The 26,613-nt window shown below is 48.8% G+C and overlaps 1 protein-coding gene across 2 annotated transcripts in view; it reads right to left on the bottom strand.

The window, feature by feature from the left end:
* Positions 1-3,119, bottom strand: part of NCKAP1 (NCK associated protein 1) — a 104,070-nt gene extending 100,951 nt beyond the window's left edge. Inside the window, exon 1 of one of the 2 annotated variants that reach the window (XM_077272578.1) lies at positions 2,789-3,119. In XM_077272578.1, coding sequence (XP_077128693.1) covers positions 2,789-2,896 — 108 coding nt within the window. In that variant the 5' untranslated portion in view covers positions 2,897-3,119. The remainder of the gene's footprint in view (positions 1-2,788) is intronic. The other variant, XM_077272577.1, reaches the window with a different exon arrangement.
* Positions 3,120-26,613: the final 23,494 nt, after the last annotated feature.

Raw genomic sequence — 26,613 nt, 5'->3', positions numbered from 1 at the left:
TGAGCACATCTGGCCCCTCACCTTGGTCATATTATCTGATATATAACAGATACATGTGACGATGATGTCTGGTCATGTCCAGCACCAGAAAGAAAGGGGACGTTACCACCGAGATTTCTGCTACTAAACCTAATTCCCAGCGTGCGTCCATGCAAATCAATAGCCTGCCGAGAGACAGCGCTGGATTTACCATAACAGAAATCTCCGAGCAGTGCCAAAGGGGTCCGAGCCCACTACAGAGGCCTTTTATCTTAGAAACCAGAGGTGCTCCAAGATTGCAGAAACCAGGCATTTATAAATGACAGTTTGGCTGGATGCCGTATGGAAGCAGTCTTAAGACGCTTCCGCTGCTTCATTGTAAGGTCCGGGGAGGAGGGGGCGGAGTTTCGGCTGCGCATGCGTGGTCGAAAATCGCGGTCCCGACACACAAAAAAAGTTACATGTAACTTTTTTTGTGGCGGCGGTACGCCAAAACACGACGCAACCGTCGCAATGCGTCGGTAATGTTAGTCTATGAGGAAAAAACGCATCCTGCAGACAACTTTGCAGGATGCGTTTTTTCTCCACAACGACGCATTGCGACGTACAGCCAACAACACTAGTGTGAAAGTAGCCTTAGATAGACGACCGATCCTGGCACACTCAGAAGGATCGGATATCATTAATGTGTACGGAGGCCTAAAGTCGGGGATGTCATAGTGCGATATAAACAATAAGGAAATAACTAGTCCGTGTTCAGGTCTCTGTCCCCAATTACAGTATACACCAGGCAAACATTGTCAATGCAAACGATAAAGGCCGGAGTAATGGGGGACGCCGCCCCCCACAGAATAATATCACAGATCATGTGCATCAGTAAAAGATTGTTATTAGTCAGGACGTCACAGGATGGAATCATACCGTTAACTGCACCCTCTTTTCTGTGCTACACTGCTGTATACCCGCCATGTGGGCGCAACTCTGACCTCCTACCACACATAATACACATTGGCAGGGATCTCCGCCGCACAGGTCGCACACAGCGGGGATCTCCGCCGCACAGGTCGCACACAGCGGGGATCTCCGCCGCACAGGTCGCACACAGCGGGGATCTCCGCCGCACAGGTCGCACACAGCGGGGATCTCCGCCGCACAGGTCGCACACAGCGGGGATCTCCGCCGCACAGGTCGCACACAGCGGGGATCTCCGCCGCACAGGTCGCACACAGCGGGGATCTCCGCCGCACAGGTCGCACACAGCGGGGATCTCCGCCGCACAGGTCGCACACAGCGGGGATCTCCGCCGCACAGGTCGCACACAGCGGGGATCTCCGCACAGATCGCACACAGCGGGGATCTCCGCACAGATCGCACACAGCGGGGATCTCCGCACAGATCGCACACAGCGGGGATCTCCGCACAGATCGCACACAGCGGGGATCTCCGCACAGATCGCACACAGCGGGGATCTCCGCACAGATCGCACACAGCGGGGATCTCCGCACAGATCGCACACAGCGGGGATCTCCGCACAGATCGCACACAGCGGGGATCTCCGCACAGATCGCACACAGCGGGGATCTCCGCACAGATCGCACACAGCGGGGATCTCCGCACAGATCGCACACAGCGGGGATCTCCGCACAGATCGCACACAGCGGGGATCTCCGCACAGATCGCACACAGCGGGGATCTCCGCACAGATCGCACACAGCGGGGATCTCCGCACAGATCGCACACAGCGGGGATCTCCGCACAGATCGCACACAGCGGGGATCTCCGCACAGATCGCACACAGCGGGGATCTCCGCACAGATCGCACACAGCGGGGATCTCCGCACAGATCGCACACAGCGGGGATCTCCGCACAGATCGCACACAGCGGGGATCTCCGCACAGATCGCACACAGCGGGGATCTCCGCACAGATCGCACACAGCGGGGATCTCCGCACAGATCGCACACAGCGGGGATCTCCGCACAGATCGCACACAGCGGGGATCTCCGCACAGATCGCACACAGCGGGGATCTCCACATAGATCGCACACAGCGGGGATCTCCACATAGATCGCACACAGCGGGGATCTCCACATAGATCGCACACAGCAGGGATCTCCACATAGATCGCACACAGCAGGGATCTCCACATAGATCGCACACAGCAGGGATCTCCACATAGATCGCACACAGCAGGGATCTCCACATAGATCGCACACAGCAGGGATCTCCACATAGATCGCACACAGCAGGGATCTCCACATAGATCGCACACAGCAGGGATCTCCACATAGATCGCACACAGCAGGGATCTCCACATAGATCGCACACAGCAGGGATCTCCACATAGATCGCACACAGCAGGGATCTCCACATAGATCGCACACAGCAGGGATCTCCACATAGATCGCACACAGCAGGGATCTCCACATAGATCGCACACAGCAGGGATCTCCACATAGATCGCACACAGCAGGGATCTCTGTGTAGATCACACACGGATGCTGGTCCTGCTCTCCCGGTGACACAGGAGTGTGATCACACATTACATGGGAATGTCCGCACAGATTTCTTCCTGCAATCATGGAGGATTTCCTCCTCCTCCTCCTCCCTGCAGCTGGGATCCCTCATCCTGCACCGCCCTGTCCTCCTCCTCACCCCCGCACATCAGTACAGGGCTGACCCCCATCCTCCTCGCACCGGCCATCGCCCCCTGCTCTGTGCAGGACCCCGGTGTCCGGCCCTGGCGCAGCCCGGTGTGCGGGGAGCCGCAGGCCGCACGTACCGCCCGCACTCCGCCTCCTCGTTTTACCTTCTTGATGTTGTAGAGCCGGGTGAGCATGCCGATGCCCCGGTCATTGAGGATGGTCAGCTTCTCAGCCAGCTTCTGCTGACTGGGCTGCAGCACGGACCGCGACATGCTGCCTCGGTCCTCCTAGCACCGGAGCCGTCCCAGGCCTCGCACGGAGGGAGAAGCGGCGCTGTCGTTCTTCAGGGCCGATAGGCGGGGGGCTGTTGTTATGGAGGGGGGACCCTCACACACATCCCATGCCCCGCAGGTTAACGCGATGACACGCCTGCCTGCCAGCCGCCGTCCAGCACCACCCTTCCTGCCGAATGTGGGCGGCACCATCCAGAGCCACGCCCCTGTTCCCATCGCCCATGGAGAAGGAATCGGGATCCTACGCATGCGCGTCTCTGCCACTGAGTCTGCTGCAGCTGTACTAGTGGCCACGGAATGGCTACGTGCGCTGTGTGTACTGTGCTGCCGAGCTGCATAGATAGTGCTGCCGAGATATATAGTGCTGCCAACATATATGGAGATAGTGCTGCCGAAATACATAGTGCTGCCAAGATATATACAGTAGATAGTGCTGCCGAAATATATAGATAGTGCTGCCGAAATACATAGCGCTGCCAAGATATATAGATAGTGCGGCCGAAATACATAGTCCTGCCACGCTATATAGATAGTGCTGCCGAAATACATAGTCCTGCCACGATATATAGATAGTGCTGCCGAAATACATAGTGCTGCCAAGATATATAGAATATAGATAGTGCTGCCGAAATACATAGTCCTGCCACGATATATAGATAGTGCTGCCGAAATACATAGTGCTGCCAAGATATATAGAATATAGATAGTGCTGCCGAAATACATAGTCCTGCCACGATATATAGATAGCGCTGCCGAAATACATAGTGCTGCCACGATATATAGATAGTGCTGCCGAAATACATAGTCCTGCCACGCTATATAGATAGTGCTGCCGAAATACATAGTCCTGCCACGCTATATAGAATATAGATAGTGCTGCCAAAATACATAGTCCTGCCACGATATATAGATAGTGCTGCCGAAATACATAGTCCTGCCATGATATATAGATAGCGCTGCCGAAATACATAGTCCTGCCACGCTATATAGATAGTGCTGCCGAAATACATAGTGCTGCCAAGATATATAGATAGTGCTGCCGAAATACATAGTCCTGCCACGATATATAGATAGTGCTGCCGAAATACATAGTCCTGCCACGATATATAGATAGTGCTGCCGAAATACATAGTCCTGCCACGCTATATAGATAGTGCTGCCGAAATACATAGTCCTGCCACGCTATATAGATAGTGCGGCCGAAATACATAGTCCTGCCACGCTATATAGATAGTGCGGCCGAAATACATAGTCCTGCCACGATATATAGATAGTGCGGCCGAAATACATAGTGCTGCCAAGATATATAGATAGTGCTGCCGAAATACATAGTGCTGCCAAGATATATAGATAGTGCTGCCGAAATACATAGTCCTGCCACGATATATAGATAGTGCTGCCGAAATACATAGTCCTGCCACGATATATAGATAGTGCTGCCGAAATACATAGTCCTGCCACGCTATATAGATAGTGCGGCCAAAATACATAGTGCTGCCAAGATATATAGATAGTGCTGCCGAAATACATAGTGCTGCCAAGATAAATAGATAGTGCTGCCGAAATACATAGTCCTGCCACGATATATAGATAGTGCTGCCGAAATACATAGTCCTGCCATGATATATAGATAGTGCTGCCAAAATACATAGTCCTGCCATGATATATAGATAGTGCGGCCGAAATACATAGTCCTGCCACGATATATAGATAGTGCTGCCAAAATACATAGTCCTGCCACGACATATAGATAGTGCTGCCGAAATACATAGCGCTGCCAAGATATATAGATAGTGCTGCCGAAATACATAGTGGTGCCAAGATATACAGATAGTGCTGCAAAAATACATAGTCCTGCCACGATATTGTAATAATTATAGGGGATAACTCAGGAGACTCTTTGTTTGGAACAAGACAACTACAGGACACAGTTTTATAAGTGGTAAAGTCTATATTATCACACGGTGATTCAAACAAGTGCAGAGAGAAACTCAAGTCCACAACACTTGGTGCAAATATCAAACGCAGCTCAGCAGTCTACATGAAACTTCAGAGGAAAATGCAATCAAGCAGAAAGTCTATGAAGCACAGTTATTCTTGAGGATACTTGACACGAATAAATCCTTGTCTTAGTCCAAACACAGATAGATATGCTTATAAGGCAGTTCAAATCATATCTTAGCTCAACCAGGGAGGCCTGGGTAATAGTCTCAGGTTCTTGCAGAGCAGAAACAGCTTACATGTCCAGCAAATGCAGATGGAAGCAAACACGAACAGCAGATGAAGGAGGATTACTGGAACTGGTGTATGCAGCAGGAACCCAGAGCAGAGTAGCAGGATAACCCCACAGGTTCACAGGAACAGGTATATAGCCAGGGAGTCACCAGAGGTCAGGAGCTGGATGCAAGGCAGAATACTCTAGCACAGACTGAAGGCTGGGGTGGAGTTTTATAGCAGGAAGACACAGTGCACATGAGACCAAAGACGCCATCTTGGAAAAGGGCAGTAATGCACAAAAAGGTAATAAAAAATATTCAGAGTCCTGACATTACTCCCTCCTTAGAAGCGGCCTCAGGACGATCCTGGACCAGGTTTCTTTGGGAATCTCTGATGAAAACGAGAAATCTTCTGTTGGGCATTGATGTTTTCCACAGGTTCCCAAGAGTCTTCCTCAGGGGGATATCCCTGCCATCTTATCAGATATTGGAGCCGATTCCAGCGAATCCTGGAATCAACAATTTCCTCCACCACAAATTGTTCTTGCCCATCAATCACCACAGGCTGCGGAGGTGGCACAACACGTCCCTGGAAGGTATTAGGAGATACAGGCTTTAGTAAAGATACATGAAAAACTGGGTGTACCTTCATAGTCCTAGGCAGCTTCAGCCGGCAGGCCACAGAGCTCACAATACCGTTGATCTTGAAAGGGCCAATTAATTTCTGTCCAAGTTTTTGTGAAGGAACGTTTAACTTTAGATTCTTAGTTGCTAACCACACGGAATCTCCTACCTTGAACATGGGTGCAGGTTTACGGAATCTATCAGCCGATCTCTTATAACGTTCTTGAGCCGTGGTCAGGGATTCCTTCAGAACCTTCAGATTTAGTCTCATCGCAGTCAGCCTTTCCTCCACTGCTGGAACCGGAGAATTAATTGGAGACCTAGGTAAAATACACGGATGATAACCCAGATTGGCAAAGAAAGGTGTAAATTTAGTGGAGGCGCTCTGAGAATTATTATATGAAAATTCGGCTAACGGCAGCAACTCCAACCAATCATCCTGGAGATGACTGACATAGCATCTTAGATATTGTTCCAGCGTCTGGTTGGTACGCTCAGTCTGACCATTTGTCTGGGGATGGTAAGCAGAAGAGAGACAGACATTAATATTGAGTGCAGAGCAAAACCCCTTCCAGAATCTTGAAGTGAACTGCACTCCACGGTCAGAGATGATCTCATCCGGAACCCCATGCAACCGAAAGACATTCTGTATAACCAAGTTCACCGTATCTTTAGCCGAGGGGAGGCCGGTGCACGGAACAAAATGAGCAGCTTTAGTCAGGCGATCAACTACCACCATGATTGTATTCATGCCCCCCGATGTAGGCAGCTCCACAATAAAGTCCATTGATATAGACCCCCAAGGGCGGGATGGAACAGGTAATGGTTGTAGAAGACCCGTAGGTGCCACATGAGGAGTCTTGTAACGGGCACATACCTCGCAAGAGAGAACATAGTCCTTGGTATCCTTCAGGCAAGTTGGCCACCAGAAGAATCGGCTCAGGAACTCTTGTGTCTTCTGTACCCCCCTGTGACCAGCCAACTTGGAGTCATGTACCAACTTGAGGATCTGCAGACGGACGACCTCAGGGACTAGATATGTCGATCTCTGAACCACATGCCACCCTTAAAGACAAGATTAATATCCACAGGTGGGTTGGCCAGCAATACATCACCTTCATAGGCCTCCCTGCACTCCCTCCACAAGTCCTGATCGTGGATAACTCTGATGAAATTGGCATCAGATAGAATGGTCTTGGACGGGGCTCCAGGTACGGAATCCGCAGCATGGATTCGGGATAAAGCATCAGCCTTTCCATTACGAGAACCTGGACGGTACGAGATAACAAAGTTAAATTGATTTAAGAATAAGTTCCAACGAGCCTGACGAGGAGAAAGACATCTAGCGGATCTAAGGAACTCTAGATTGCGATGGTCAGTTAGCACTATGATCTGCTGTGCAGCTCCTTGCAGATGATGCCTCCATTCTTTGAAAGCCGCAATAATAGCCAGCAATTCCTTGTCTCCCACGTCATAATTCTTCTCTGCTGAGGTTAGTCTATGGGAAAAGAAAGCACAAGGATGTAGCAGACCCTTCTCTCCAGTTCTTTGGGAGAGAATAGCCCCCAAAGCATTATCAGAAGCATCCACCTCCACAATGAAAGAAAGTGTTGGATCTGGGTGTATCAACAGCGGTGCTGAGGTGAAACAGATCTTAAGCCGATCAAAAGCTTCTTGAGCCTGTGATGACCACTTAAAGAGCTTTTCCTTCTTTGTCAAGGAAGTAATGGGACGGACAATATCAGAAAAATTTCGAATGAAACGTCTGTAGAAATTTGCAAAACCAATAAAACGTTGGACCTCCTTAACGTTCTTGGGTACCGGCCAGTCAAGGATAGCCTGAATCTTACCAGATTCCATGTTCAGCCCCTGGGGAGAGATGATATAACCTAAGAACTGTATCTCAGAACGATGGAACTCGCATTTCTCCGGCTTAATATACAGATGGTTCTCTTTCAGACGTCTTAAACAGTTTTGACATGTTCTTCTTGTTACTGTAGAGAGTCAGAAAAGATTAGTATATCGTCCAAATAGATCACTACAAACTGGTCCAACAAATCTCTGAAAATGTCATTTGCAAAGTGTTGAAATGTTGCAGGGGCGTTACAAAGCCCGAAGGGCATCACAAGAGATTCAAAGTGTCCATACCGGCATCGGAATGCTGTCTTCCACTCATCCCCTGGACGAATACGCACCAAATTATAAGCCCCACGAAGATCCAGTTTAGAGAACACCTTAGCATGGCGGACTCTTTCAAGTAATTCGGGAATCAGAGGCAAAGGGTAACGGTTTTGTACGGTTACCTTATTGAGTTCCCGATAGTCAACACAGGGTCTCAGGGTCCCATCCTTCTTCTTTACAAAAAAGATAGGTGCCCCTGCTGGTGAGGAAGAAGGACGTATGAAGCCTTTGGCCAGATTTTCATCAATATACTCCTTTAAGGCTTTAAGCTCAGGTGCCGCCAAAGGGTATATGTTACCAAAAGGAATAGCTGCCCCAGGAAGCAACTCAATGGGACAGTCATAATGCCTGTGTGGAGGAATCTAATCTGCATTCTTCTTGTCACAGATGTCAGAGAACTCTTTATATGCTGGAGGTAAAGAAAATACCTGTACATGTGGTTCCATAGCCGTGGACTCAGGGACAGCTTCTGTTAACGCTGATTTGCTCCTTGTTGGAAAGATAATCTTCTTCGTCTCCCAGTTGATAATTGTGTTCTGAGAACGCAACCAAGGAATGCCTAAAATCACAGGAAAATGAGGAGAAGAAATTAGCAAGAAAGAAAGTTGCTCCTGATGATTAGGCTCCAACAAAATTTCAAGGGGTACGGTCTCCTGATCCACAGGCCCAGAGATTAAAGGTGACCCAGCCACTGTTTCCATGGTAATTGGAGAGGCTCTTTGCTGAATTTCAATACCATGTTCCTTGGCAAATGCGATATCCATGAAATTGCCACCTGCACCAGAGTCAATCATAGCTGAACTGGAAATCCACTGTCCTGAACACAGGATCTTAATAGGGAGAGAACAGTGAGAGTTCTTTTCCTTCAGCTCCTTGGGGGGTGAAGTCATAGAAAGTGAATGGAATACAGCGTTTAAAGGCAGGCTACATTCAGAGATGTCAGATTCATCATCACAGTTGTCATACTCTCCTACTGCTGCTAGCACCCTGTTAGGCCATCTAGGACACTTAGGACAATTGATCAAGAAGTGGTCAGACTGGCCGCAGTAGAAACATAGACTTTCACAAAGGCGATGCTCCTGGCGCTCATTGATCGCGCGCCTCTGAACGGAATCAATTTGCATGGGCACCTCCTCCACCTCCCGAGATGTTTTACCTGCAGGCTCTTTGGAAGGAAGGGAAAAGTTAGAAATACAGTTATATGCAGCAAACTTCTCCTGCCTACGCTCAGAAAGGCAAATGTCAATGCGCACACAATGCTGTATAAATGTCTCTAGCTCTTGTGGTGACTCAGAGCGAGCTAGTTCGTCTTTTACAATACTAGACAGACCCCTTTTAAAAATAGGCAATTGTGCATAACTGTCCCAATTGGTATCTACCGCTAATCTCCTGAATTCAGTAGCATACTCAATAACAGAATGTTTTGTCTGGCGTAAAGACAATAAAGCAGATTCAGCGGTTGCACGGCAATTAGGATCATCAAACATTAATGCCATAGCGGCCAAGAAATCATCCAAGTTATTTAACCGTGGGTCACGAGACTCAATCATCAGATTCGCCCAGGCGAGCGCTCGTGCGGTCAGCAGCATTATTACACACAATACTTTGGATCTATCATTAGGAAAACGGGCAGCATGCACATCAAAATATAGCATACATTGATTCACAAAGCCACGAAATTTGTTGCGATCACCATTAAATCTGAATGGGGGCAACTTAGGTGGGCTAGCTGGTGGCGGTTGCCCAGAGGGAAAAGTCGCTTGTGCAGCTATTTGCGTGCTTATGTCCTGAAAAGCCCGTCCATACTGGGACTCTGTGCAAGCAAGTTTGTTTTCCAGGGCTGCCATGCGGGTGCTTAAGTCCTGCAAAGTCTGTCCAAACACTTGTTGATTGAGTTCAAAGTTTCCAAACTTCTTTTGCAGACCTTCCACATCTTTCTGCAGTGATCTAATTATGGAAAACACCTGCTCTAGTCTGCTTTCTGCAGTCTTTGTTCCAGCAGTCTCCTTTTTTTTTTTTTGGCTAGAGTATCCTGTAATAATTATAGGGGATAACTCAGGAGACTCTTTGCGTGGAACAAGACAACTACAGGACACAGTTTTATAAGTGGTAAAGTCTATATTATCACACGGTGATTCAAACAGGTGCAGAGAGAAACTCAAGTCCACAACACTTGGTGTAAATATTAAACGCAGCTTAGCAGTCTATAGGAAACGTCAGAGGAAAATGCAATCAAGCAGAAAGTCTATTCTTGAGGATACTTGACACGAATAAGTCCTTGCTTAGTCCACAACACAGATAGATATGCTTATAAGGCAGTTCAAATAATATCTTAGCTCAACCAGGGAGGCCTGGGTAATAGTCTCAGGTTCTTGCAGAGCAGAAACAGCTTACATGTCCAGCAAATGCAGATGGAAGTAAATACGAGCAGCAGATGAAGGAGGATTACTGGAACTGGTGCATGCAGCAGGAACTCAGAGCAGAGTAGCAGGAAAACCCCACAGGTTCACAGGAACAGGTATATAGCCAGGGAGTCACCAGAGGTCAGGAGCTGGATGCAAGACAGAATAGTCTAGCACAGACTGAAGGCTGGGGTGGAGTTTTATAGCAGGAAGACACAGTGCATATGAGACCAAAGACGCCATCTTGGAAAAGGGCAGTAATGCACAAAAAGGTAAAAAATGTTCAGAGTCCTGACAGATATACAGATAGTGCTGCCAAAATACATAGTCCTGCCACGATATATAGAATATAGATAGTGCTGTCGAAATACATAGTCCTGCCACGATATATAGATAGTGCTGCTGAAATACATAGTCCTGCCATGATATATAGATAGTGCTGCCGAAATACATAGTCCTGCCATGATATATAGATAGTGCTGCCGAAATACATAGTCCTGCCACGATATATAGATAGTGCGGCCGAAATACATAGTAGTGCCAAGATATATAGATAGTGCTGCCGAGATGCATAGTGCTGCCAAGATATATAGATAGTGCAGCCGAAATACATATTCTTGCCACGATATATAGATAGTGCTGCCGAAATACATAGTCCTGCCACGATATATAGATAGTGCTGCCGAAATACATAGTCCTGCCACGATATATAGATAGTGTGGCCGAAATACATAGTGGTGCCAAGATATATAGATAGTGCTGCCGAGATGCACAGTGCTGCCAAGATATATAGATAGTGCTGCCGAAATACATAGTGCTGCCAAGATATATATATAGTGCTGCTGAAATACATAGTGCTGCCAAGATATATAGTTAGTGCTGCCGAGATGCATAGTGCTGCCAAGATATATAGATAGTGCTGCCGAAATACATTGTGCTGCCAAGATATATATATAGTGCTGCTGAAATACATAGTGCTGCCAAGATATATAGATAGTGTTGCCGAGATGCATAGTGCTGCCACGATATATAGATAGTGCTGAAGTGATAGCTAATGCTGTCGAAATAGATAGTGCTCCTGAGAGCTCCCTGCAGTGCAGTAGCTACAATTGTACTTATCAGTTCAGATAACTAAAGCTGAGCCAATCTCCTGAAATGCTTTTCAGACAGATTTCTTCAAATCTGTGGCAGATTGGATTTTAGTATTCTCCAGACCGCAAAGCATAATTAGAGGGCTGGGAAGGGGTTAAAATATAAAGTAGATGCACCTGTCTTACACCTGACCCTCCCCTGTCCTAGCTCCTTGCCAATCTATTCTAGACCCGCTGCTCATCTGTCCTGGACCCACGCCTCACCTGTCCTAGACCCGCGCCTCACCTGTCCTAGGCCCACCGCTTACCTGTCCTCGATCCCCCCCTTGTCTGTCCTATACACGCCTCTCATCTGTCCTAGGCCCACCGCTCACCTGTCCTAGACCCACCCCTCACCTGTCCTAGACCCGTCCCTCATCTGTCCTAGACCCACGCCTCACCTGTCCTAGACCCACCCCTCATCTGTCCTAGACCCGTCCCTCATCTGTCCTAGACCCACGCCTCACCTGTCCTAGACCCACCCCTCATCTGTCCTAGACCCGCGCCTCACCTGTCCTAGGCCCACCGCTTACCTGTCCTAGATCCCCCCCTTGTCTGTCCTAGACACGCCTCTCATCTGTCCTAGGCCCACCGCTCACCTGTCCTAGACCCACCCCTCACCTGTCCTAGACCCGCCCCTCATCTGTCCTAGACCCGTGCCTCACCTGTCCTAGACACGCCCCTCATCTGTCCTAGACACGCCCCTCATCTGTCCTAGACCCGTGCCTCACCTGTCCTAGACACGCCCCTCATCTGTCTTGGACCCGCACCTCACCTGTCCTAGACCCGCCCCTCATCTGTCCTAGGCCCACCGCTCACCTGTCCTAGATTCTCCCCTTGTCTGTCCTAGACCCACCGCTCATGTGTCCTAGATCCCCCCTTGTCTGTCCTAGATCCCCCTTGTCTGTCCTAGACCCACCCCTCACCTGTCCTAGATCCCTTGTCTGTCCTAGACCCACTGCTCACCTGTCCTAGACCCACCGCTCACCTGTCCTAGACCCACCGCTCACCAGTCCTAGACTCGTCGCTCACCTGTCCTAGACCTGCCCCTTACCTGTCCTAAATCCGTCATGCACCTGTCCTAGACCCGTCGCTCAGCTGTCCTAGACCCGTCGCTCACCTGTCCTAGAGCCACCTCTCACCAGTCCTAGACCCGTCGTTCACCTGTCCTAGACCTGCCCCTCACCTGTCCTAGAGCCACCCCTCACCTGTCCTAGACCCGTCGCTCACCTGTCCTAGATCCCCCCTTGTCTGTCCAAGACCCCCCGCTCACCTGTCCTAGATCCCCCCTTGTCTGTCCTAGACCCGTCGCTCACCTGTCCTAGATCCCCCTTGTCTGTCCTAGACCCACCGCTTACCTGTCCTAGAGCCACCCCTCACCAGTCCTAGACCCGTCGTTCACCTGTCCTAGACCTGCCCCTCACCTGTCCTAGACCCACCGCTCACCTGTCCTAGAGCCACCCCTCACCTGTCCTAGACCCGTCGCTCACCTGTCCTAGATCCCCCCTTGTCTGTCCAAGACCCCCCGCTCACCTGTCCTAGATCCCCCCTTGTCTGTCCTAGACCCGTCGCTCACCTGTCCTAGACCCACCGCTCACCTGTCCTAGATCCCCCCTTGTCTGTCCTAGACCCACCGCTCATCTGTCCTAGACCCACCGCTCACCTGTGCTAGAGCCACCCCTCACCAGTCCTAGACCCGTCGCTCACCTGTCCTAGTCCCGTCGCTCACCTGTCCTAGACCTGCCCCTCACCTGTCCTAACTCCATCACTCACCTGTGACTGCGCCCAAACATTAGTTTTCCCCCACAGATGAGTTATTGGCATACTCATATTTTTTAGCTAATTTTTTTTCCTGTTACCCTTGTGAAAATAAAAAGCATTGGCTCTAAAGTTAATTTTTTGTAAAATAAAGTTAAATGTCAATTTTTTCCTTCCACTTTACATTAATTCCTGTGAAGCATCTGAAGGTTTAATACATTTTTTGAATGTGGTTTTGAGTATTGTTTTTAAGAATGGTGTCACTTTTGGGTATTTTCTTTCATATATGCCCTTTAAAGTCACTTCAAATGTGATGTGGTCCCTAAAAAAAATGTAAATTTTGTTGGAAAAATGAAAAATCACTGGTCAATTTTTAACCCTTCTAACTTACTAACAGAAACTGGAAGTTACGTATTGGAATATCAAATGATGGAATTGATAGCACTGCGTCCTGCCTTCAGAAAAATGGCGCCGGCCAAGGAATATATAGCCGCGCATGCTTCCCGGTTCAAACAAGATGGCACCGGCCAAGGGGTCAATACGCATGCGTGAAAAGCATCACTGGAGCACGCATAATTTGACAAAATTAGCTCTAATTAAGTCAAGTCTAATAAATGGCAGCAAGGTGCACACATGCAAGGGAAAAGAGAGAAGGGGTTTGAATTCACGTAGTATTGAGGAGAGACTGCTAGATGACGAGACAGAATATACAGAGGATGGAAGAATGGATAATGAATCGCATAATGATTTTCTTATAACACTTACCTCAATTGCCTCACATTTTCTGCAAATACATGACAGTACCATTAGAGGGATTAGGGCAGAGGGGCAGCTAGGGTTTTGGTTCAGGGGGGGCGAAGCTTCTGAGGGGGCCCCTAACCAGGTAACCTTGATTACAACTCGGTGACGCACCCTAATACTGGAGGAGAACCTCAGCAGATGACCGCGATGTTGCTGAAAATAATCTCTACATATGATATTACCGCCATATGGTCAGTGGTAGATACCAGTCCTACAGAACATATAACAGATCACTGCACAGTTAATGAATTACCGCTGATGTCCTTTCTGATGGAATCGTTCACTTTTCCCGTCTTTTCCATCTGGCCCAGACCGACATGACAACTTCTTCCAGCCAGGACTCGTCTGCAGAGAAAGCAACATAGACACGTTTCACTTCTCACATTCCAGCCCCATCACCATCTATTCCCATCCTGCACAAACTGCTTATCCTGCTGATACCCCAAATACTGAGCTGCTGTTGCCGTATGTGTCCCTATTACTGCCCCCGATACCCCAATACTGAGCCGCTGCTGCCGTATGTGTCCCTATTACTGCCCCTGATACCCCAATACTGAGCTGCTGTTGCCGTATGTGTCCCTATTACTGCCCCTGATACCCCAATACTGAGCTGCTGTTGCCGTATGTGTCCCTATTACTGCCCCTGATACCCCAATACTGAGCCACTGCTGCCGTATGTGTCCCTATTACTGCACCTGATACCCCAATACTGAGCCGCTGCTGCTGTGTGTCCCTATTACTGCACCTGATACCCCAATACTGAGCCACTGCTGCCGTATGTGTCCCTATTACTGCACCTGATACCCCAATACTGAGCTGCTGCTGCCGTATGTGTCCCTATTACTGCACCTGATACCCCAATACTGAGCCGCTGCTGCCGTGTGTCCCTATTACTGCCCCTGATACCCCAATACTGAGCTGTTGCTGCCGTATGTGTCCCTATTACTGCCCCTGATACCCCAATACTGAGCCTCTGCCGTATGTGTCCCTATTACTGCACCTGATACCCCAATACTGAGCCGCTGCTGCCGTATGTGTCCCTATTACTGCCCCCGATACCCCAATACTGAGCTGCTGCTGCCGTATGTGTCCCTATTACTGCCCCTGATACCCCAGTACTGAGCTGCTGCTGCTGTGTGTGTCCATATTACTGCCCCGATACCCCAATACTGAGTCGCTGCTGCCGTATGTGTCCCTATTACTGCCCCCGATACCCCAATACTGAGCTGCTGCTGCCGTATGTGTCCCTATTACTGCCCCTGATATCCCAATACTGAGCCGCTGCTTCCGTATGTGACCCTATTACTGCCCCTGATACCCCAATACTGAGCCGCTGCTGCCGTATGTGTCCCTATTACTGCCCCTGATACCCCAATACTGAGCCGCTGCTGCCGTATGTGTCCCTATTACTGCCCCTGATACCCCAATACTGAGCCGCTGCTGCCGTATGTGTCCCTATTACTGCACCTGATACCCCAATACTGAGCTGCTGCTGCCGTATGTGTCCCTATTACTGCCCCTGATACCCCAATACTGAGCCGCTGCTGCCGTATGTGACCTTATTACTCCACCTGATACCCCAATACTGAGCCGCTGCTGCCGTATGTGTCCCTATTACTGCACCTGATACCCCAATACTGAACCGCTGCTGCCGTATGTGTCCCTATTACTGCCCGATACCCCAATACTGAGCCACTGCTGCCGTATGTATCCCTATTACTGCCCCTAATACCCCAATACTGAGCCGCTGCTGCCGTATGTGTCCCTATTACTGCCCCTGATACCCCAATACTGAGCCGCTGCTGCCATGTGTCCCTATTACTGCTCCCGATACCCCAATACTGAGCCGCTGCTGCCGTATGTGTCCCTATTACTGCACCTGATACCCCAATACTGAGCCGCTGCTGCCGTATGTGTCCCTATTACTGCACCTGACACCCCAATACTGAGCCGCTGCTGCCGTATGTGTCCCTATTACTGCACCTGACACCCCAATACTGAGCCGCTGCTGCCGTATGTGTCCCTATTACTGCCCCTGATACCCCAATACTGAGCTGCTGCTGCCATATGTGTCCCTATTACTGCCCCTGATACCCCAATACTGAGCTGCTGCTGCCGTATGTGTCCCTATTACTGCCCCTGATACCTCAATACTGAGCCGCTGCTGCCGTATGTGTCCCTATTACCAGTGGCGTATCTAGGGGGGGGGGGCAGCCGAGGCACGTGCCCCGGGCACTGCCGGCAGGGGGGCGCAGTCGAGCCGCCTAAAGCGGTGGTCCGCAGTGTCTCCCCCGGCGGCTGCATTCTGCCGCCCCCCGCACTGGGAGTCGGCTGTTCTCTGTGCCGACTGTCAAGCTGACAGCCGGCACAGAGAAGCTGCGGCGCACCGGCTCCCAGTGTTCAATTGTACTGCATCTGAGATGCGAGTACAATTGAAGCTCTGACTGCCGGGTCAGAGCGACGCCAGCAGCGTGATCAGGTCATGTGATCACGCTGCTGACGTCACTCACCTGCGCGGCAGCGCAGACTCAGAGGCAGAGCAGGAGAGATGCAGATCGGTGGTAAGTGCTCCTGTGGAGCTGAAGACACCGAAGGTGCGGGGGGGGGGATTTAATGTGAGTAGGGATGGGGGGGATATATTGTGGGGGGATTTAATGTGAGTGGGAATGGGGGGGATATATTGTGGGGGGGATTAATGTGAGTGGGGGTGGGGGGAATTTAATGTGAGTGGGGATGGTGGGACATATTATTGGATGGGGGATATTTAATATGAGTGGAGATGGGGGGATTTATTGTGGGGGGATATTTAATATGAGTGGAGATGGGGGGATTTATTGTGGGGGGAGATTTAATGTGAGTAAAGATGGGGGGATTTATTGTGGGGGGAGATTTAATGTGAGTAGGGAGGGGGGATTTATTGTGTGTGGGGAGAATTGGAGTGGAGATGGGGAATTGAATGTGTGGGGGGAGATTTGTCATGGGGATGGGGGGATTTAATGTGTGTGGGAGATCTGAGGACACAAAATGAAGAGCAAAGGGGGAGATGGGAGGCATGTATGAGGAAACAGTATGGGGGATGGGTGCAGACAGTTTGGGGAGCAAACGGGGGAATGTATGCAGACACAGTATTAGTAGCGATGTGAAAAACGTATGTGGACAGAGTACGGGGAGTGAGGGGTTGGGATGTGTGCTTGCGTAGCATGGAGGGACATTGTGAGGGCACAGCCAGGAGGGGGCAGTATACCAAGGAGGGGGAGTGTGATGAGAGAGTACAGTATAAATACTGGGCCCTATAGGGGGGACACAGTGTGAGAGGACAGTGTGAAGAGGGGGCCGGTATGGAAAGGGGAGGTCAGTGTAAAGAGCGTGTACCATAAGAGGGACAGTGTGGGGGTCATATTTTGTGCAGACAATATAGTGAGGGGCAATTTTTTATTCAGGAGCATTTTAATGACACTTCTATCTTTAAGGGCATCATGTGGAGATTTTCTGCAAAAGAGCGGAGAAGATGGAAGTCTGCAGAGACGGCTGTGGATGAGAAAACTCATCATGGGATCTGGACAAGATGAAGAAATGAAGGAGAACGACTCCAGAGACGACGTCATCTATAAGGTACCTGGATGTAAATGTTATTTGTGATACTGACTAACTCTCATGTTTTTATTTATGTTAGGAGCATTAAAGGGGATGTCCAGGTTTGTAATGAGTCTGCAGTCATTCTTTGTGACTGCAGACTTCTGAGTTCTCACAGTGCGCCCTGCACGCTGTCAGGATTCTCTCGTGCTGGCAATTTACATACGTGCGGTCACATGCTGACTAGACATGTGTGGCCTCACTCAATGAAAATGAACTGAGTGAGGCCGGGCACGTCTAGTCGGAATGTGGTCAGAAGTATACAAATCACATGCTTATGCTGACATGACCGTCCACTGGCAAGGGAGAATCCTAAAAGTGTGCAGTGCATTAGTTGTGAGAATTCAGAAGCTATGATGTCAGGATTCAGCTCTGCAGGTTCCAGCAGTCGTGACATGGACACTTCACTCATATGCGACTTTCATACTTGTAGTCCTGTGACAGCGAGCTTCTCTTCTGCTTCTCTCAGTTTTTCACTGAACATTGAGAGCATTAGGGAGAGGAGCTCATCGGTACATGACTAAGTGTGAAAATCGCATACGTTCTTGGGGGGGGGGGGGTTTGGCGCCAAACTGAATTCTTGCCCTGGGTGCCAGAAACCCTAGATACACCTCTGCCTATTACTGCCGCTGCTGCCGTATGTGTCCCTATTACTGCCCCTGATACCCCAATACTGAGGTGCTGCTGCCGTATGTGTCCTTATTACTGCACCTGATACCCCAATACTGAGCCTCTGCCGTATGTGTCCCTATTACTGTACCTGATACCCCAATACTGAGCCTCTGCCGTATGTGTCCCTATTACTGTACCTGATACCCCAATACTGAGCCTCTGCCGTATGTGTCCCTATTACTGTACCTGATACCCCAATACTGAGCCGCTGCTGCCGTATGTGTCCCAATTACTGCCCCTGATACCCCAATACTGAGCCTCTGCCGTATGTGTCCCTATTACTGCACCTGATACCCCAATACTGAGCCGCTGCTGCCGTATGTGTCCCTATTACTGCCCCTGATACCCCAATACTGAGCCGCTGCTGCCGTATGTGTCCCTATTACTGCACCTGATACCCCAATAAGCCGCTGCTGCCGTATGTGTCCCTATTACTGCCCCTGATACCCCAATACTGAGCCGCTGCTGCCGTATGTGACCCTATTACTGCCTCTGATACCCCAATACTGAGCTGCTGCTGCCGTATGTGTCCCTATTACTGCCCCTGATACCCCAATACTGAGCCGCTGCTGCCGTATGTGTCCCTATTACTGCACCTGCTGTGTTGTTCTCTGTGCCCTCTAAGTTCTAAAGCACCCCTCTATAATATAGTAATGCCGGGTGCAAGTGCCCTAGAAAACAGTGCCCATATTTTGCCCCCTAGAAAGTAATAATGCCATGTGTGCTCCTTTGATAGCCACAGTAACCTGAGTTCCCCTGTAACAATAAGCGCCCACTTTACATTTAATAATGTCCCGAGTCTCCCCCCTTTTCATCTCCCCTATAGACAGCATGATGCTCTCTTATACACAGTATAATGCCCCCTCACTGTATAGTACCACCCACACAGTATACTGACCCCTTAGTAGCCTCCAAACTGTTTAATTACCCCCACACTGTAATCTCCACACTGTATGATGGCCCCCTAGATAGCCTCCATGTACAGTAGCATAATGCACCAAATAGTCCACAATATAGTATAATGCACTCCCCATAGGCAGACCCTGCAATAAGTCAGCCCCCATAGTCAGACCCTGTAATAAGGCAGTACCCCATAGACAGACCCTGTAATAAGGCAGCACCCCCATAGGCAGACCCTGTAATAAGGCAACACCCCCATAGGCAGCCCCTGTAATAAGGCAGCCTCCATAGTCAGACCCTGTAATAAGGCAGCCCCCATAGGCAGACCCTGTAATAAGGCAGCCCCCATAGTCAGACCTTGTAATAAGGCAGCCCCACCATAGTCAGACCTTGTAATAAGGCAGCACCCCCATAGTCAGACCCTGTAATAAGGCAGCACTCCTATAGTGAGACCCTGTAATGAGGCAGCCCCCATAGTCAGACCCTGTAATAAGGCAGCCCCTCCCATAGTCAGACCCTGTAATAAGGCAGCACCCCTATAGGCAGACCCTGTAGTAAGGCAGCCCCCATAGTCAGACCCTGTAATAAGGCAGCACCCCCATAGTCAGACCCTGAAATAAGGCAGTACCCCCATAGTCAGACCCTGTAATAAGGCAGCACCCCCATAGTCAGACCCTGTAATAAGGCAGCACTCCTATAGTCAGACCCTGTAATGAGGCAGCCCCCATAGTCAGACCCTGTAATAAGGCAGCCCCCCCCCATAGTAAGACCCTGTAATAAGGCAGCACCCCTATAGGCAGACCCTGTAATAATGCAGCACCCCCATAGTCAGACCCTGTAATGAGGCAGCACCCCCGTAGTCAGACCCTGTAATAAGGCAGCCCCCATAGTCAGACCCTGTAATAAGGCAGCCCCCATAGTCAGACCCTGTAATAAGGCAGCCCCCATAGGCAGACCCTGTAATAAGGCAGCACCCCCATAGTGTCCTGACAGCGGGCGCTGGGCAGTGACGTCATAGCGCCCGCTGTCAGTGTCGGCGACGTCAGACGCCGACACTGACGGGGATGATGGGAGAAGGAGCGCAGCGCTCCTTCCATCAATGCGATCAGCTTTATCAGCTAAATGCCGGTACAGCTGATATTCCGATGACGGCGGGGAGCCCACTGCTGGCACCGGGCCCCCCCTGCCTGCTCAGGGGCCCCATAGCGGCAGAGCAGGGAGATCGATTCTCCCTGCTCTGCCACAGAATGTAACTGTATCGGCGCGCTATGCGTAGCTCTGGGTGGGCCCCCTCAGAGCACCGGGCCCGGGGCGCCCGCACCCTCTGCCCCCCGGTAGCTACGCTACTGAGTTAGGGTCATGGGCATTGAATCAGTTTCCTCCAGTATCAGGGGTTAGGAGTTCAGCCGGCGTCAGCAAAAGTGGCACGATGCTGAGGGCCCGGTGTCGGCGGTGAGGCAGAGCAGAGTGCATGGCTTTCCCGGTGGCCAATTACCTGAAGCCGTGGGCCGTCGAAGGCAGCATATGTGCAGACAGGGTCAGCGTTAGGGGCAGGCAGACCAGGCAGCTGCCTGGGGCCCCCGCTCCCCCAGGGGCCCCTAGCTAGCGGCAAGTCACGCAGCCGCTATGGGGCCCCTGTGAGGCAGGGGGGCCCACCTGCCACCAGCGCCGACTCCCCCGCCGCATTGAATTATACCGGCGTCTGCCGGTACAGTTCAATGCAATGATGGAGGAGAGAGCGTCACCTGATGCTACCTCTCCCATCATTCCCCACTCTGCCTCTGACACTGCGGGTGCGCGCGCACTCACTGTGTCCCAGGCAGTGCAGCGGCAGCCGCCGAGACAGGAGCAGGGAGCACCGCAGGCACCTGTGGAGAGGTGAGGAGCTTGTGTTATTTTTTTTATTTACTGGACTGTGGGGCCATTCTCGGGAGGGGAGAGGAGGGGAGGGGAGGGGGATGTGGGCTGTGCTTGTGCTGCACACTACTGTGTAGGCAGTGCTGTATACTACTGTGTAGGATGTGCTGTATACTACTGCGTGGGCAGTGCTGTATACTACTGCGTGGGCAGTGCTGTATACTACTGTGTGGGCAGTGCTGTATACTACTGTGTAGGCTGTGCTGTATACTACTGTGTGGGCTGTGCTGTATACTACTGTGTGGGCAGTGCAGTATACTACTGTGTGGGCAGTGCTGTATACTATTGTGTAGGCTGTGCTGTATACTACTGTGTGGGCAGTGCTGTATACTACTGTGTGGGCAGTGCTGTATACTACTGTGTGGGCAGTGCTGTATACTACTGTGTGGGCAGTGCTGTATACTACTGTGTAGGCTGTGCTGTATACTACTGTGTGGGCAGTGCTGTATACTACTGTGTGGGCAGTGCTGTATACTACTGTGTGGGCAGTGCTGTATACTACTGTGTAGGCTGTGCTGTATACTACTGTGTGGGCAGTGCTGTATACTACTGTGTGGGCTGTGCTGTATACTACTGTGTGGGCAGTGCTGTATACTACTGTGTAGGCTGTGCTGTATACTACTGTGTGGGCTGTGCTGTATACTACTGTGTGGGCAGTGCAGTATACTACTGTGTGGGCAGTGCTGTATACTATTGTGTAGGCTGTGCTGTATACTACTGTATGGGCAGTGCTGTATACTACTGTGTGGGCAGTGCTGTATACTACTATGTAGGCTGTGCTGTATACTACTGTGTGGGCAGTGCTATATACTACTGTGTAGGCTGTGCTGTGCTGTATACTACTGTGTGGGCAGTGCTGTATACTACTGTGTGGGCTGTGCTGTATACTACTGTGTGGGCAGTGCTGTATACTACTGTGTAGGCTGTGCTGTATACTACTGTGTGGGCTGTGCTGTATACTACTGTGTGGGCAGTGCAGTATACTACTGTGTGGGCAGTGCTGTATACTATTGTGTAGGCTGTGCTGTATACTACTGTATGGGCAGTGCTGTATACTACTGTGTGGGCAGTGCTGTATACTACTATGTAGGCTGTGCTGTATACTACTGTGTGGGCAGTGCTATATACTACTGTGTAGGCTGTGCTGTGCTGTATACTACTGTGTGGGCTGTGCTGTATACTACTGTGTGGGCAGTGCAGTATACTACTGTGTGGGCAGTGCTGTATACTATTGTGTAGGCTGTGCTGTATACTACTGTGTGGGCAGTGCTGTATACTACTGTGTGGGCAGTGCTGTATACTACTGTGTGGGCAGTGCTGTATACTACTGTGTGGGTAGTGCTGTATACTACTGTGTAGGCTGTGCTGTATACTACTGTGTGGGCAGTGCTGTATACTACTGTGTGGGCAGTGCTGTATACTACTGTGTGGGCTGTGCTGTATACTACTGTATAGGCTGTGCTTTATACTACTGTGTGGGCTGTGCTGTATACTACTGTGTGGGCAGTGCTATATACTACTGTGTGGGCTGTGCTGTATACTACTGTGTGGGCAGTGCTATATACTACTGTGTGGGCTGTGCTGTATACTACTGTGTGGGCAGTGCTATATACTACTGTGTGGGCTGTGCTGTATACTACTGTGTGGGCAGTGCTTTATACTACTGTGTGGGCTGTTCTATATACTACTGTGTGGGCTGTGCTATATACTACTGCGTGGGCTGTTCTATATACTACTGTGTGGGCTGTGCTATATACTACTATATGGGCTGTGCTATATACTACGTGGCAGTGCTATATACTACTATGTGGGCTGTGCTATATACTATGGGGGTATATTATATTCTATGGGGGAGGCTGTATTATATACTATGTGACTGTTATATATTTGGGGGGTACATTATACATTATATTCTATGGGGGGCTGTATTATATTTATATTATATGAGGGGTGATTGCATCATACTCTATGAGGGGGCTACATTATACTATATGGGGGTCTGCATTATATTCTATGGGGAGGTTACATTATACTCTGTGGGGGGTTACATTATACTCTGTGGGGGCTGCATTATACTCTGTGGGGTGGCTGCATTATACTATATGTGGGCTGCATTGTACTGTATCGAGGACTATGAGGAATACATTATACTATATGAAGAACTATGGGGTGCATTATACTATGGGAAGTGAATTGTACTACATGGATGACTATAGCGGTGCATTATACTATATGGAGCACTGTGAGGAGTGTATTATGCTATATGGAGGACTGAGGAGTGTATTTTAATATATGGAGGACTATGAGGAGTGTATTATACTATATGGAGTACTATGGGAAGTGTATAATACTATATGGAGGATTATGAGGAGTGTGTTATACTATATGGAGGACTATGGGGCACATTATATTATATGGAGGACTATGGGGTGTGCATTTTACAATATGGAGGACTGTGGTACACATTATAATATATGGAGGAGTATGGGGTGTATTATATTAAACAAGCAAAATGCTGCATATTCATTGGGTGATTGGATTGTTTATGCCGGAATAAAAATCATTGTTCTCAGCAGGACATCGCCGGAGTAAACTGTAGGTGTGCTGCTGATAACATGATACTGTGTGGTGATCTGTTAGTGATCTATTAGTGATCGTTCTGTCCCATCATTCTTTCTCAGACGGTGGAAAGAGGCCGGGAAACAAGCGTCCAATGACTTCAGTATTGTCGATCACACTCGTTTAGCGGCCTGAACTCAGGGAATGTAAATACATCCGAAATGCTTCTGTGTGATGTGCAATATGTTAGCATTTGGGGCCCCATTTTAAACTTTGCCTAGGGCCCCACTTTGCCTAAAACCGGCCCTGTGTGCAGATTGGCATCTTCCAGTTTCGGGCACGTAATTTGATCGAGCACCATGTGTGCATGAGGTTGGGGACGGCCGCCCTCAGCTGATTTTTATACCAGCGAGTGCCTATTGATATATAAGGTGCATAAGCTGTATACAACACTGCTACAACTGCCGCTGATAAAACCGCATTGGTATCGGCGATACGCATGGAGGATCACCCCTACTGTCCTATATTCATTCTCTGGATTTTCCAGTATGGTATCTTTTTCTTACAGATGCTTTTTTTTTCTATCATTGATTGTGCTGGTAGTTTACTAGGGAATATTCACATGCATATAACCAAGATTTTGGGGGGACATCATAAATTATCATGTCTATTTCCTATAATTACATACAGGTGCTTCTCACAAAACTAGAATATCATCAAAAGGTTAATTTATTTCTGTTCTTCAATACAAAAACTGAAACTCATATATTAGATAGAGTCATTACAAACAGAGTGATCTATTTCAATTGTTTATTTCTGTTAATGTTGATGATTATGGCTCACAGCCAACGAAAACCCAAAAGTCTTTATCTCAATAAATTAGAATACTTTATAACACCAGCTTGAAAAATGATTTTAAAATCCGAAATGTTGGCCTACTGAAATGTAGGGTCAGTAAATGCACTGAATACTTGGTCGGGGCTCCTTTTGCATCAATTACTGCAGCAATGCGGCGTGGCATGGAGGCGATCTGGGTTTCCATAACACCTCAGCGGTGCCACAGGCTGATAAATACACATTTATTTCCTGTGTGTGTATTGGAACAACAAAAAGAACTTAGAAAGAAAGGCAAATTGGACATAATTTCACACAAACCCCCAAAAATGGGCCGGACAAAATTGTTGGCATATTTCCAAAATTGTGGGTGAACAACATCGTTTCAAGCATGTGATGCTCATACAAACTCATTTGTGGCAAGTAACAGGTGTGGGCAATATGAAAATCACACCTGAAAGCAAGTAAAAAGAGGAGCAGTTGACTCAATGCATTGTGTGTCTGCGTTGCATACTAAGCATGGAGAACAGAAAGACGAGAAGATAACTGTCTTCTTCAAGGCTGGGGACTTAAGAACCAAAATTGTTAAAAAATATCCACAATCTCAAGGTCACAAGAAGAATTGACATGCTGCGGAAAATAAACCGCAGCGTTTCTGCGCGGTATTTTCCACAGCATGGGCACTGCGGATTTCGTTTTCATAGGTTTACATGCTACTGTACAACGCATGGAAAACTGCGGCGAATCTGCAGCGTCAAATCCGCTGCGGATCAGCAGCCACTTCAGCAACGTGTGCACATAGCCTCAGGACACAACACCCTTTATCAAAGTGCAGAATCATTAGGCAGCTTGTTTTCCTCAGGAAAAAATGACCAAAAAAAGAATTAACTGCCATAAAAATGTTGAAGATTGTTACAAGTGTCACAGAAGAATGCAGCAGTCTTGAGATTGCGAAGTTATTAGGGCAGTTACAGAACCATCTCAAGTTTTGTTGCAAATAGTAAACAGGGTCTCAAAAAACTCACATTATCTGCCAAAGATTTGAAATAAATCAAACGTGAAGCAACCAAAATGCTATTATCCTCCAGTGCTGTCGTATTCCAGAACTGCAGGTTCTATGAAGGGCAAAGTACAAGGTGTTCAGTGCTCAGAGACATGGCCGAGGTTAGGAGGCTGAAACCGACCACCACTGAACAAGACATAGAACTGGAACAAACAAGACTGGGCCAAGAAATATCGGAAGACAGATTTTTCGAAGGTTTTATGAACTGAAGAGATAAGAGTGACTCATCATAGACCAGATGGATGGGCCCGTGGCTGGTTCAATGAGCAAAGACCTCCACTTCGACTGAGACGCCAGCACGGTGGAGGTGGGGTACTGCTATGAGCTAGTTGGACCATTTCAAATTGAAGATGGACACAAAATCAACTCCCAAACCTCCTGCCAGTTTTAGCAGACACTTTCTTCAATCACTGGACGAGGAAAGTCTGCATCTTTCAAGAGAACCATGATTTTTATACAGGACATTGCTCCATCGCAGAATCGAAGGTTCCACTGCTTGGCTACCAGTAAAGGCCTTAACCCCTTCATGACCTTTGACGTATATTTCCGTCAAAGGTAGCGTTCCTGCCTTTGATGTGGTCCACACGCCAAACCCACATCTTTCCCCGCACCTGATACTGAAGCACTGTTATGTATAGCACAGGTGATCCGACGATCAATTTAGTCTCCTCAGGGGACTATTGAAGTGAGTCTAAATTAAGACAAAGTTTTTAAAAATCTAAAAATAAATAAAAATTCAAATCATCCCATTTTTTTTACATTAAAATGAAAACAATTAAAACAAAAATACACATATTTTGGTATCGCTGCGTTCAGAAAAGTCCAATCTATCAAAATATAAAATAAATTAATCCGATTGGTAAACAGCATAACGAGAAAAAAATATCAAAATGCCAGAAATGTCGGCACAACATTGGAATAAAATGCAATAAGATGTGATTAAAACATCGTATCTGCCCCAAAATGGTATCAGTAAAAATGTCAGCTCAGGGAGCAAAAATTAAGG

The sequence above is a fragment of the Ranitomeya variabilis genome, chromosome 7, assembly GCF_051348905.1.
Source record: "Ranitomeya variabilis isolate aRanVar5 chromosome 7, aRanVar5.hap1, whole genome shotgun sequence".
NCBI classification, from domain to species: domain Eukaryota; kingdom Metazoa; phylum Chordata; class Amphibia; order Anura; family Dendrobatidae; genus Ranitomeya; species Ranitomeya variabilis.
The sequence above is the reverse complement of the archived record's forward strand: the minus strand, read 5'-3'. Positions and strand labels throughout refer to the sequence as shown.